Below are 11,953 nucleotides of genomic sequence, written 5' to 3'. Positions count from 1 at the left end.
AGCTACTCTTACTGCTCCTGGCGAAAGAAGAAAAGGAGCATTACTGGGGGATTTAGACTGCATGTTTGCTGGGATGTGAACACATTATTTTATAAACATGGAGAGCTCCAATTATCACTGGTATACAGCAGCTTCCAGTGAAACAAATGGAGGTTTGCACACATACGCAACGACATGTCGTCAACCCACATATGGCTAGCATGGCTAAACGGCTATGTTTTGGATTTTGTTTCTGTTTTCAATATCCTTTAATAATGTGATGCTTAATAGAAGAAGGGCCACCAAGCCCTACTGGCTTCAACTGATTGAAGCCATTTCTGCTATCTGAACGGGGAGGAATGCTGATCTCATATTCTACCTTGCCAGATGCCTCACAACCCCCAAGCTGACTGACCTTCTCGTCATCATCGTCGTCATCTTCCTCCAGGAAGCGGATGGCACTGATCCTATTGGCAGCTCGGTCGTCCCAGGTGTCGTCTGCCATGTCGTTCACCAAGCTCTCCAGAGCACCACAGCGTGCAAGGTTATCCAAGCCTGGAACCAGAGTCACTCTCATTCACACACCTTTATTTATCAAGGTTATAAAAGCCTGAAACCAGGTTTATTCTAAGGTTTAGTCCAAAGACATATCATTTAGGGACTATGGATGTCAGGTCATCATTGTAGATTAAAATCTGTTCTGAATTGAGCATCATAGTTAAATAAAGATCTGCTATTCTCATTCACACCTTTATTTACTCAAATGGGTTACAACACAAACCCTTATCCTCTCAACCTGATTTCTGCACAAACTCGTATTCACCGTTCATTCAGACTCAGTTCAGCACGAGCCCTGACTGACTGCTTTCAGAATGAACCTTCATTCTTTCACAGTCTTTGCAGCACACATTTTCATTTTCCCAAACTGGTTTGAGAACAATTCCTTCAGTCAAACTGCCACTTACTCCTGCCTCCCACGCAGTGCAACATGCCCCTTCCTGCGGTGCACTACGAAAACATGCAGAAATTCTCAAAATCTTTACTGCACGACTTTCAGAAAAATAGTACAGCAGTCTTTTTAGCTTATTAGTAGAAATTAACTATTTTCTCAGGAGGCATCTTCATCAAAAGCCATTTAAACTAACTTTAAACAACTAGCAAACAAGCATACCTTTTTATAGAAGCAATGTACATTTAGCTCAAGGGTACAATCTGTGACACACCCAGTATTTGAACCTGTAACTTCTTTGTTAAAAGGCCAGATGTTGCACTATATTGCACTGCTGAAGAAGACTCGCTCCCCCTCTCCCCGCAAAAAAAGAAAAGAAAAAGAGCTGCAGTCTAGGAGCTGGCAGATGAGGGCTCTAAGCTACAGATCACAGTTTCAAATCCCCAGCTTAGGCCCTGGCTTACTGCAAGACAATCTACCCCCGCCCCCACCTTCCACCTTCCACCAGCCTTACATCTTCATCCGCTCCAAGCAAGGGCTATCTGGAACCATGAGGAGTGCACGGCAACGGAGCGCAGGCTCCACACAGCCATTCATCCGCAGCGTCGGAGGCGGCCCTGCCACTCAGGAAACGGGGGCGTCGCTCGCACTAAATAACTACAGCGCGGTGAGAGACAGGGCGGGATTGGACAGGGCGTCAATTTTGATGCTCTGCTGCTGCCTGTAACCGGCACGCACGAGAAGTCTCTGAGCCCACGCTAAGACTCTTTAGCCGTCCAATCCCAAACGGCGGCTCTGAAATCAGAGGATCCCAGAGCCTTGGGGAGAGCACCATTACCAAGTCTGGGGAACCCCCCTCGACAATGTCCAAGAACGGATGAGGACCAGATCAACACGCTTCATCGCACTTCTCAGAGCAAACGAGAAGATTAACCTCAAAAGACCGGGTCAGGCCAATTAAAAAGACAACGACATATGGGAGGGTGGCTACTGGCAGTGACACAGGGTGTTATTAACATACTAACAGTTCTGTCTAGACCATTCTTGGCACAGAGAGGTTGGGAACATGCCAAGAGATTTATGCAGAGCCAGAGATGATGTCTGCGCAGAAAATGAGAAATACCTGAGCAGCCTCCCGCACCGTTGCGATAAGATCGCAGCTCAGCTTGTGCGACTGACCCAGTTTGGTACCGTGTGGTCGGGTCGAAGAGAGCCAAGACGTAATGGAGCCCAATCAATGAATAAATGAGCCCCCGAGGAACACTGGTGCAGCACGTGTTCCGAGGTAAGACGATTCAAATGCGGGAGATCGAAACGGACAGTGAGATAACGAGCAAGAGGGAGAGAGGGATAGACAGTGAGAGAGAGGGCAAGGACAGAGAGAGATGGAAAGAAGAGAGGAGAGAGAGGGAGAGGACAGAGATAGAAAGAAGGGAGGAGAGAGGGACAAAAGAGAGATGATAGTGAGAGAGAAGAGAGAGAGAGGAAGAGTGTGTGTGTGAGAGAGAGAGAGTGTGAGAAAAAGAGACTTGCATGATAGCTAAGCTGTGTCCAGATAATCAGATCTAATAGGTTACAGCTAACCTACCCACCACCCTTGGTTCTCAGCATCCAATGCATCTTTCAGCTTTTAAAATCCAGTCAATTTCTCACTCAATCAAGGCAGTGGTGAGCACGCCCCTTCCCAGGTCTTCCCTCATTACCATTTAAATTGTTTTTTCCTCAGGCTGGTTTCAGTAACTGGGCTTGCACGCCTCAAGCATTTAAGACCCTCTGCCCTTTAAAGGGAGGGCAACTGGTTTAAAGGCCATATGTGTAATAGCAAAACAGTTTTCTTGGCAGATGGAAGCCCTTCCTCTTCTTATAACGACCCTTTCTTGTCAGATGGCAGAAAGACATTTTTCAGAAATAACCATCATAGGCCAGACTGATACAGAGGCATGATTTTAAGTCAGTGACATTCAGGAAGACGACCACCTTTCATTAAACAGATCAATCAGTTTAGTTTGTCTCACAGCGAAAGCAAGCCACTGTGGGAAAGTTCAATTTACCTCCCAAACATCTTGGTCACAAAAACACCCACGATTACACAGCAGGTTAATATTCCATAAGGAAGCCAATACATGACATCACAATGACCTCACGGCTTGCAGCTCTCTACAGCCCGTTTGACCTGCATGCTATGATTTGGGATTTGTGGATGGCCGACTCTGCGGGGTGGCAGAGCCCGGGTTTAGGATTCACGGGGGGGAGTGGGGGGATGGGGGGGGGGGGGTCCTTACCTTTGTCCTCCGGTTCAGAGAGCTGCTGAGGGAGCAGGACACAGGTGAGCACCTTCTCCCCCGACTCGGGATCGACGTCGGTCTGGAACGTCAGCAGCGGCTGGGACTGGTTCTCGGACAGCCAGAGGGCCTTGAGCCGCAGCGTGGTTAAGGACATGGGAAGGTACAGTAGCCTGTGGACGAGACAAAATCCATTTGCCACCTGCATGTTTATATGACAGCCTTTTGTAGAATATAAAAGGGGTACCACACTCGTAGCCTGCAAAATCACTCACGGCAAGCCACATTCATTCATCGATGTGTGTAAAATTTATGAATAACCTGGGGTTTGCCTTCATTTTATGAATCTGCCTGGACATGATTTGTAGTACATCCCCAGGGGACTAAACCGTGCCCCTACTGAAGCAAAGTGTGAGAACTCATGGGAACGCTCGGAAAACCTGATTTCTGAGCCCGACCCTTGCGAGCTGTTTACCTGTTTCCGGAGACGTCGAAGACATGCAGCTCCGTGGCTTGAGAAACCTCAGCGGGAATCCTGGTCAGGCGGTTCTCGCGAACGCAGAAGACATTCAGACTGCAGCAGCCCCCGATCTGGACGGTGAGCAGCAGGAGGAAACAAAAGGGAAGAACTGACAGAAAGGGAAGGTGGTACGTCTACAGGGACGTGCGCACGCTGCCCGGGGAATAACAACACCAAGAATACCAGCCCAACCCTTCAGAAAGCTGGGCCCGTCTGCCCAGTGTTGTGGAAAGAGAGATTTTGTTTGAAGAACAGACAGGCTTTTCATGTTTGTCTCTGAAATAAATCACTAAACCTTTTTTTGTGAATGATCACATCCAGGTGTAACCACTTTAAAGGTGCACTAAAACAAAATAATATGCATTCCAAAGTTATTCATCTGTTATGTTATTACACCAAACACATAATTAAAAAAAAAAAAAAGTTAGGATGTGGGATGATCAAAGAATTATATTACCATGCTATGCATTAGACTTTAGCAGCATATTTGAAATAACAGGGGAGAGGATGCTGTTTTAGAAAAAGTGTTTGACAGGAACCTGAAAATCTAACTTTTGTCTTTTTTTTTATTTTTATCCCTGCCCAAAGCAATGCTGTTCCACCTCAGGACTGCAGCAGGTAAATGTCAGCTCTGCAGTCAGTCACTGTGCTTCTACAGAGAGGTTAAAGACAGCAGCGTTTAGACCTGGGCTTAAGTGGACCCCCGTTGGCTAGGCTAATGCGCACAAAGTAATCTACAGAGCCTGTGCTCAGACCTTCCCAGGGGTGGAGTGGAATAATAGAGGCTCATCAGGTTAAAAGGACAGAGCTAAGCTGGGCCACTCTTTCCAGGGCATGGACCGTTACAGAGGTAACAAACACATACAATGAACAGCAGCAGAATGACACACGTTAGTCCACCAGGGGGGAAAAAAACTACAGTAGTGTCTGACCACAGTCAAATATGCATCTATGGCTGCATCTCCACACAGATAACTACGCTATCAGTGTGACATACCAGCAGCAAACCAGGGCCTTTTCTACAGAAAAGCCTCCTCTTCTTCAGCAGACCGCACGTACAACAACAGCTCACCCAAGAGCCCGGTGTGTGGCAGACTCACATGTAATCACAGTCACTGACTGCAATCGTTCCACTGTGGGTTCTCAAGAACGGAAGTAGCCAAAGCACTGAACTGATGATTTCTTCCTCCATCAAAAGCTAGCACACAACCACACCAATCTTGCTTGCCAATTTTTCTGCGAACGAGCATGATACAGGATATATGGAGAAGTTGATCATTTCGTTCTCAAGGTCAGAAGGCAGTAGGTGAAACTGGAGCAGTAGGAGGGGACCACATTGGACTTAGCAGTAACAAGTTACAGTATAGCTGGACTGCGCAAGCCAGACATCACGGAAAGGTAACCATTTTCATTCACTTCAATTTTCCAAAAGGGTGGCGTTTTTCTCAAAAAAAATACTGCTTGATGAACAACAATATCATTGGTTTTTTTTTAATATACCAGAATAATGCTTTACAAGGCATGTTCCAAGCATGGATCTTTCACTGACTAAGGACTGTTTAGTAGCAATATCTAATAAGAGGTTTCCTCAAGGCTTAATTTTCAATTAAAAGTTCAAATTATGTTTCTCCTGATAACACAAACAGACTGAAACAGATAGCCTATGCTGTTTCAAATCGCACTGTTAAAGTGAAAAATGTATCATTTGTTCACATCATTTGTAGAGAAAACCCAGGTGTCCTTTAATAAAGAAAACCCAGGTGTCCTTTTATAAGTGAATTTAGGTTTGTTCCATCCAATCGTATTCAACCAAAATATGTATTTTGGGAGTGCTAGCAATGACGTGTGAATGCTGGAAGAGATATGTGAAACAGCAGGTGTGTAGGACCCTTGTTCTTGGCATTGTTCAGACACTGCAGTATTGTGTAATCAGCACAGGGCTCAATTCATACTGCCTCTTCTGGAAAGAGCAGAAAGCTCCAAGGCCAGCCCTCTGGGACGACAAGCGCACAAGTACAAACCAGTAACACAAAGTAAGATAAAAACCAGTGAAAGGAAAAGCAAACAAGCATTGCATGCCCCACCCAAACTCGCATTCAGTAAACACAAAGATACAGCATGCCACGTAAACCCCACACTTCAGCTGCAGTGCTCAATACGTGCTACGTGTACGGACAGATGCAAGAACGGGACGCAAAGTGCGGCAAAGCTTGAAGCCATGACAAGACGTGCAAAATCAATGCACTTGTGGACCAAGGCCTTTCATAGTGTCAGCAGACAATGGATGGAATCGAAGACTAACCGGTGTTTCCCACCCTTTGGGAACCAGATTTGAAGGTCAGTGGTCAGTAGGGGGTTAATTTTTGGCAGCCCCTTTGTAACTGCAAAAACGGATCCTGTCAGAGCAACGTGCATGCACATCTTAGTGGTCAACAGAGAGCAGACGGGCAGTTTTGAACTTACTGGCAAAGGCTAAAGGGTGATTAATGTTCCCAGCAGCAAAAGGCCAATCGAATGCAGAAGGAGAAGTCAGTTTCATTTTGCTCCACATGCATTCACCAACATTAACCCAAGAATACACCACTCACACAAACACGCACAATGCAATAAAGTGCATAAAATAACACCTGCTCCAATACACAACTACAACAAATTCAATAAGAAGGAAATGACCTTTTCAAACATTAGACCATTAATAACTATAGGCCTATATTATTGATTACAGCTTCAGTACATTTCACTACACAGGGCTTAAACCAATGTACTGCAGATTATTCTAAACAAGAGGTAACAATCAAAACATAGCCGAAATCAAAACAAAATCATTGCGCGCATCATCAAAATCTGAAATACAAAAATAGAACATAAACACTCGATTCACGGGCACCTTCTGCAAAATAACCGTTCAAGTAAGTGGAGCATCCGAAACCATCATTAGTTTTCAATCATTCACCTTCCAAAAGCACACAGAATTTTAAGTGATTCATGAAGGTTGAACAAGGCCACACTTGTTGTTTACAAAGATTGACCAGCACCTCCCACTCCTCTTGCATTTCAGGAAGGCATCTCTAGCAACAAGCCAAGCAGATGAGTTACTAGAAAAGACCTCCTTAGGGGTGCGTCACATGACACGGGCGTTGGGCAACACTCAGAACTTTGTCCTCAGCACCACCTTCAGAGGGTATAGCGGATAGCAGCCAGACCAAAGTAAACAAAGGTGAGATTCAGAATGCTGCACCTCCACCTCCCTTACCTGAGATAGAATCAAACTGTTTGAATTCAATCAATGATTAATGTGATTGGCTGAAATATGCCTGGGCAGAGTGACCCATTTCTGGGGTATGTGGAGGGGAGGGGGGGGTGCACCTCTGCGGCTTTAATGCCAAGCCAATATCTAGAATAGGCATCAAATTTATCGTAATGCAATCTATCATAATAAAAAGTTGTCTTAGTGCCAAACACTTACCTTGCACTGAGAATACTTTGGAATCTGAAGACTCTGAAGTTGGATACACTCAAGCCACTATTGTTTAGATTGATGGACAACCCTTTGTGCGCACACAAAATACACGCTGTCCACCTCTACCTCTACTCTCCCAAATACACACACACCATAGCACCCCCAAGCCATGCAATACGATCCATGGTTCATCTCCAGTGTATCTTTGAACAGATTATGAAAGTCTGTAAAGTCTCTCAAAGACCATCCGCAAACCTCAAACGCTTGACGTTAGCTGACATCAGCTGTTAAAATCCAGCCAGCGTTAGCCCGTTTCTCATTCTCGACTCCGACAGGGACCCGGTCGGCCATCTTGTTTTACCAAGATGAAACTAAGGCCGAGTCTGTCTGAATTCATGCCTACAGCAGAAATTCTGGCACCAGGAAGTGAGAATGACGCTCCACACTGTGTTAGGCGAGAGCGGTTTAATTACGGTGGAAACCCACACACCACAGTACCTGGAGCCCCATCTTTCTGCTGTAAACTCACTGCCGGTCCCTACACACATGCAGGGCCACAGGAGACAATCTGAAACCACAGCACACACAGTTATTTTTGCATTGTGCATGTTGGTCACCAACAAACACTGACCCCTGTAAAGGGCCTTACAGAAACATTAGAAAATGTGGTAAAACACACAGAAAATAATGGTTTTCGATGGAGCCAGCATTGGGAATACAACCAGAGTTGCTCTCGTGCAAGCTTAACATTTTCAAATTTTGCCATATTACCCCTCAACTTTCTCCATGTGCAACCAAGCCCATGAGGCAGGTAGGATTTATCTACAGAAAAAAAGAAATGCAAGCTAAATGTCTTCAGTGCCGCCTACTCGCTGTACCCCCAACTGAATTTAGATCTGACAAGGAAAACAAACTGTGTCACATCTCATCTCTTCCACTCTGTCTGTAAGCGCTTTGTAAAAGTCAGCAGCAGGTTCATACTCCGCCTTTTAACTATCCTCCTCCATTCAGAAACATTCTTTGAACTCAACAACGCTCTGCCCGGATAAAGCCAACCAGCACCAACAGGGCATCGTTTGCTGAGCAGGCCACTAAACCAGCTCCCGATGCTGCGAGACAGACTGTCAAACCAACCAGAGAAAGTCACTGACGAGGCCACCGCTCACCATCAGACTGACAGTAATATTAGAAAACAGACTTGTACATAACAGCATCTGGTATATTATATTCACCCTCACAGCTGTGCCCTCAAATATGGCTGTCTGGAGAGGCTTTCATCCAAACGTAATTTTTTGGGGTTTGTGTTTCTTTAAAATGCTTCAGAAATTAGGCCTGCAAAAACCCTTGTGCCTCACCACGTATCACATAAAACAAATAATACTTCCTAATTTCAATCCCTTGCATATGACAGATGAGTAGAACTCTCAGACATTCTAGGACATTTTCAACCCTTACAATTTGGTCCAGCCGTAAAACAAAAGAACAGACCAGAAAGCAGATCTCAAGTGGGAGTAGTCCAAGCTCATACCAAATATTAGCCTAGAGGACGATATGCAGGTGAGTTCTACAGACAGACTTCCACTCTGCTAGAAACAGGCCTGGGTCTGGGTTTGTGCCAATTGGCACCATGTTCACCAGATGTGAGAGTGATATTTTGAATCATACAAAATACCAGACACACAACACTGGACTGTTTTCAAAGTCCTGCTAGTCTTCTGTTCTGTCCCAAGATAAATATGTTACAGTTTATGAACTCTCTAGTTTTGCAACTATAATGGATTTCACAGGGGCATTAAAACATTCTCCATAGCCAAAGATTTTGGTTTTCCATAGAATACTGCAGATCCAATCATTAACAAACTAAACATTAAACATGAATTTACAATGATAGAGCTGTTGACAGCTATCTTCCATGGCAAAAATCTTAGTGGAGGATTGGGCATATATAAGCAAGTAGCCTAAGTTTTATGTGGAAATTCAAAAAGCTGAGAAAGCTCCTAGCACAGCACTGCAAATATTATTGTAATTTCCACACAGACAATGCCAAAATCAGCACAGGAAAGACAAATGCCCAGACAAATGGTAACATATGGTAGCATTCAAACCAAAGGTTTTTATAAGTACAAAAATATGCATACCTCTTTGGGTAATGATGTTAGCCTGTTGCGATCGCAGTTTAAGTTCGACAACTTCTTAAGTTTTCCAATACTTCTTGGCAAGCTCTAATTAAAAAAAACAAACAAAAAAAAACAGGAAAGGTTCACATTTAGTACATTGAAGATTCCCACAAAAAAAGTGTGAAATAGACTACTTCAACATACACTGAACACATGAAAAAAATAAGGTTAATGGGGCCTCCCAGATGGTAAAAAATCATTAATCATGACCCTGCTAGTGCTGACGGTGATGCATACAGCACACTTGGCCAGGGCATAGCCCAGAGAGGGAGGGGTATGTGCAGCGTTACTACATAGGCCTCACACAGGCCTGTCTGCCTGCACTGACCGCAGGGATCGAGCAGGCGGGCGGCAGAGAGAAAGGAGAGGAGGCCGACTGCACTCTCTTCTGCAGACACGCACACTAGCCTGCATCCTCGTACTCAACCCCAGCAAAGAAATAAAGGAGCTATTATTATTTACTTTAATATCACTGAAATGCTCACATTCAACGTGACCTCCAGCCAGAGTGAAATAGATAATGAACTGTTTCAGTACATGTAGTTGCTATGTCTGGTTTCACCTAAAAAAAATATAACTCTGGTGTATCCATTCGAGTGTGTGTCAGCACTTGCTTTTGGGACCTTTGAAAGTAGTTCCCCCCCAGAGAGAGGAATGCATATCCAGCACTCTATGGTGGGACCTCTGAAAGAAGCTCTTCCCAGGGAAAGGAGTGCATATCCAGAACTCTATGGTGGGACCTCTGAAAGTAGTTCCCCCCAGAGAGAGGAGTGCATATCCAGAACTCTATAGTGATACACTTATAGCTGCAAAACTCACCAGCAGCTGGTTCTCTGTCAACACCAGTTCTGTGAGGCTCTCACAGTTCCCGATGCTCTCTGGCAGCTGCATCAGTCGGTTCTGATCCGCTTTCAGGATCGAAAGCCTCCTCAGTTTTCCTGAAGAGCGAACATCACAAGACATAAATTGAACACAGAGGGCAGAAAAGCATTCAGATACCATAGTAACAATGAAAGACTGCCAAACAGCAATGAACAAACATAACTGTTGAGACTGGAACTTGATTCCTTGGTTTTGTGTAGTAAAATGAAACTGCTGGTTAACAGAGCTGGGTCAAACTCCGTCAGTCCATACTGTAGCACATGGAATCCAGACTAAGAGACCATTTGTACTCAAATTGCTAAAATGATCTGCCTGTTCTCAGACACTGCCCTTAACTAGACCTCATCTTGCCTCTCACTAGAGTCCTACCAAGGGCAGGTAGGACATGGTGAGGCTACCCTCTCAGTGAACACGGAGACTTTTGGCAGGAGTACCCCAGGGATTATTACTTGGTTCCATCCAGTTCTCCAATTACACAAAATCCCTTGGCTATTATTCCTCTCATGGTTTTTTTTTACCGCTGCCATGATACCCGGCTCTTTCTCTCCTTTCCTCCTCTCCTTCATTATCTGGATAAATAATCAGCATCTCGGACTCAACCTTGCCAAAAGCGAGCTGCTCTCTCTCCCTGCCAAATCCACTCCATCTAAGATCCATTAGTATTGATTACACACCAGTGCTTTCATTCCAGACTGCCAAGAACCCTGGCATGACACCAGAGAAAAATATGTCACTCGCTGCCATAGCATCAGTGGCTCAGATGTGGATTCTTCCCACGCAGCATCTAAAGGTTCCACCCATTTCTCACCACCTACACAACCCAGCTGCCTGTCCAGGCGTGAATCACTGCTCATATGGACTACTGCAGCTCTCAGGGCCACCGGGCCTCTCCCCGCTTATTCAGAATGCAGTTGCTCAACTACAGCCGAAGGACATGTCCATGCCTCATCTGGTTTATGGTTCACATTAGATTCAACTACTGTTGGTGAACAATCACTCAAGGAAATTGTCCCCCCTTATATTATCTCATATAAACATGCAAACAGAGACTAACTAATTCAGTCACTCATGCATTCATTCCTCCATTCATTCATTCATTCATGCAGTAATTCAACCATTCATTCACTCACTAAATTCACTCACTCACTGACTAACTACTAATGTATTTGATTACAGATAGATTCTGAGGACACACAAACACAGAGGATTTGGAGGCCCAGACCTATGCCCTCGGGCAGGGAGTCGATGAGGTTCTGTGACACCAGCAGGTCTGTGAGAGAGGTGAGGCCCCCCATCTCCTCTGGGAGGTGCTCCAGCTTGTTCTCCGACACGTCCAGGCACAGCAGACTCTTCATGCTGCCCATCTCCTGCAGTAGGCACACAAATGGACCACTCTTTATCATCACCATGGCAATACTTCCTGATGGCAGGGCCAGGGGTCATCACAGCAACACTGACTTTCTGCAATGTGCCACTAATAATCAATGCCTACTAACACTCCGCCTGTTTTACTGCAATGTAATGCCAGGCGTTTTCACCATTCAGCATAGTTTTCTTTGAGAAAGATCTGAGTTAGGGTGTACAGAATGCCAGACTGCAAAAACAACCAATTATTCTGGGTCTAATTCAGCTATGGTCAGTGATTTAAACATTGTTCTTAAAAAGGCAAGCGTTGAGGTTCACATGAACGTTGGTGTGGACACA

At 45.0% G+C, this 11,953-nt stretch overlaps 1 protein-coding gene across 2 annotated transcripts in view; it reads right to left on the bottom strand.

Annotated features, from left to right (window-relative positions):
• Positions 1 to 11,953, bottom strand: part of lrrc1 (leucine rich repeat containing 1) — a 45,040-nt gene that overhangs the window by 1,756 nt on the left and 31,331 nt on the right. For both annotated transcript variants that reach the window (XM_064316729.1, XM_064316730.1), the window contains exons 8-13: positions 11,472 to 11,616; positions 10,187 to 10,305; positions 9,329 to 9,412; positions 3,686 to 3,801; positions 3,211 to 3,383; positions 395 to 534 (exon numbers count right to left, since the gene is read on the bottom strand). In XM_064316729.1, coding sequence (XP_064172799.1) covers positions 395 to 534; positions 3,211 to 3,383; positions 3,686 to 3,801; positions 9,329 to 9,412; positions 10,187 to 10,305; positions 11,472 to 11,616 — 777 coding nt within the window. The remainder of the gene's footprint in view (positions 1 to 394; positions 535 to 3,210; positions 3,384 to 3,685; positions 3,802 to 9,328; positions 9,413 to 10,186; positions 10,306 to 11,471; positions 11,617 to 11,953) is intronic.

The sequence above is a fragment of the Anguilla rostrata genome, chromosome 18, assembly GCF_018555375.3.
Source record: "Anguilla rostrata isolate EN2019 chromosome 18, ASM1855537v3, whole genome shotgun sequence".
Taxonomy (NCBI): Eukaryota; Metazoa; Chordata; class Actinopteri; order Anguilliformes; family Anguillidae; genus Anguilla; species Anguilla rostrata.
This window is presented reverse-complemented; position numbering and strand designations above follow the sequence as displayed.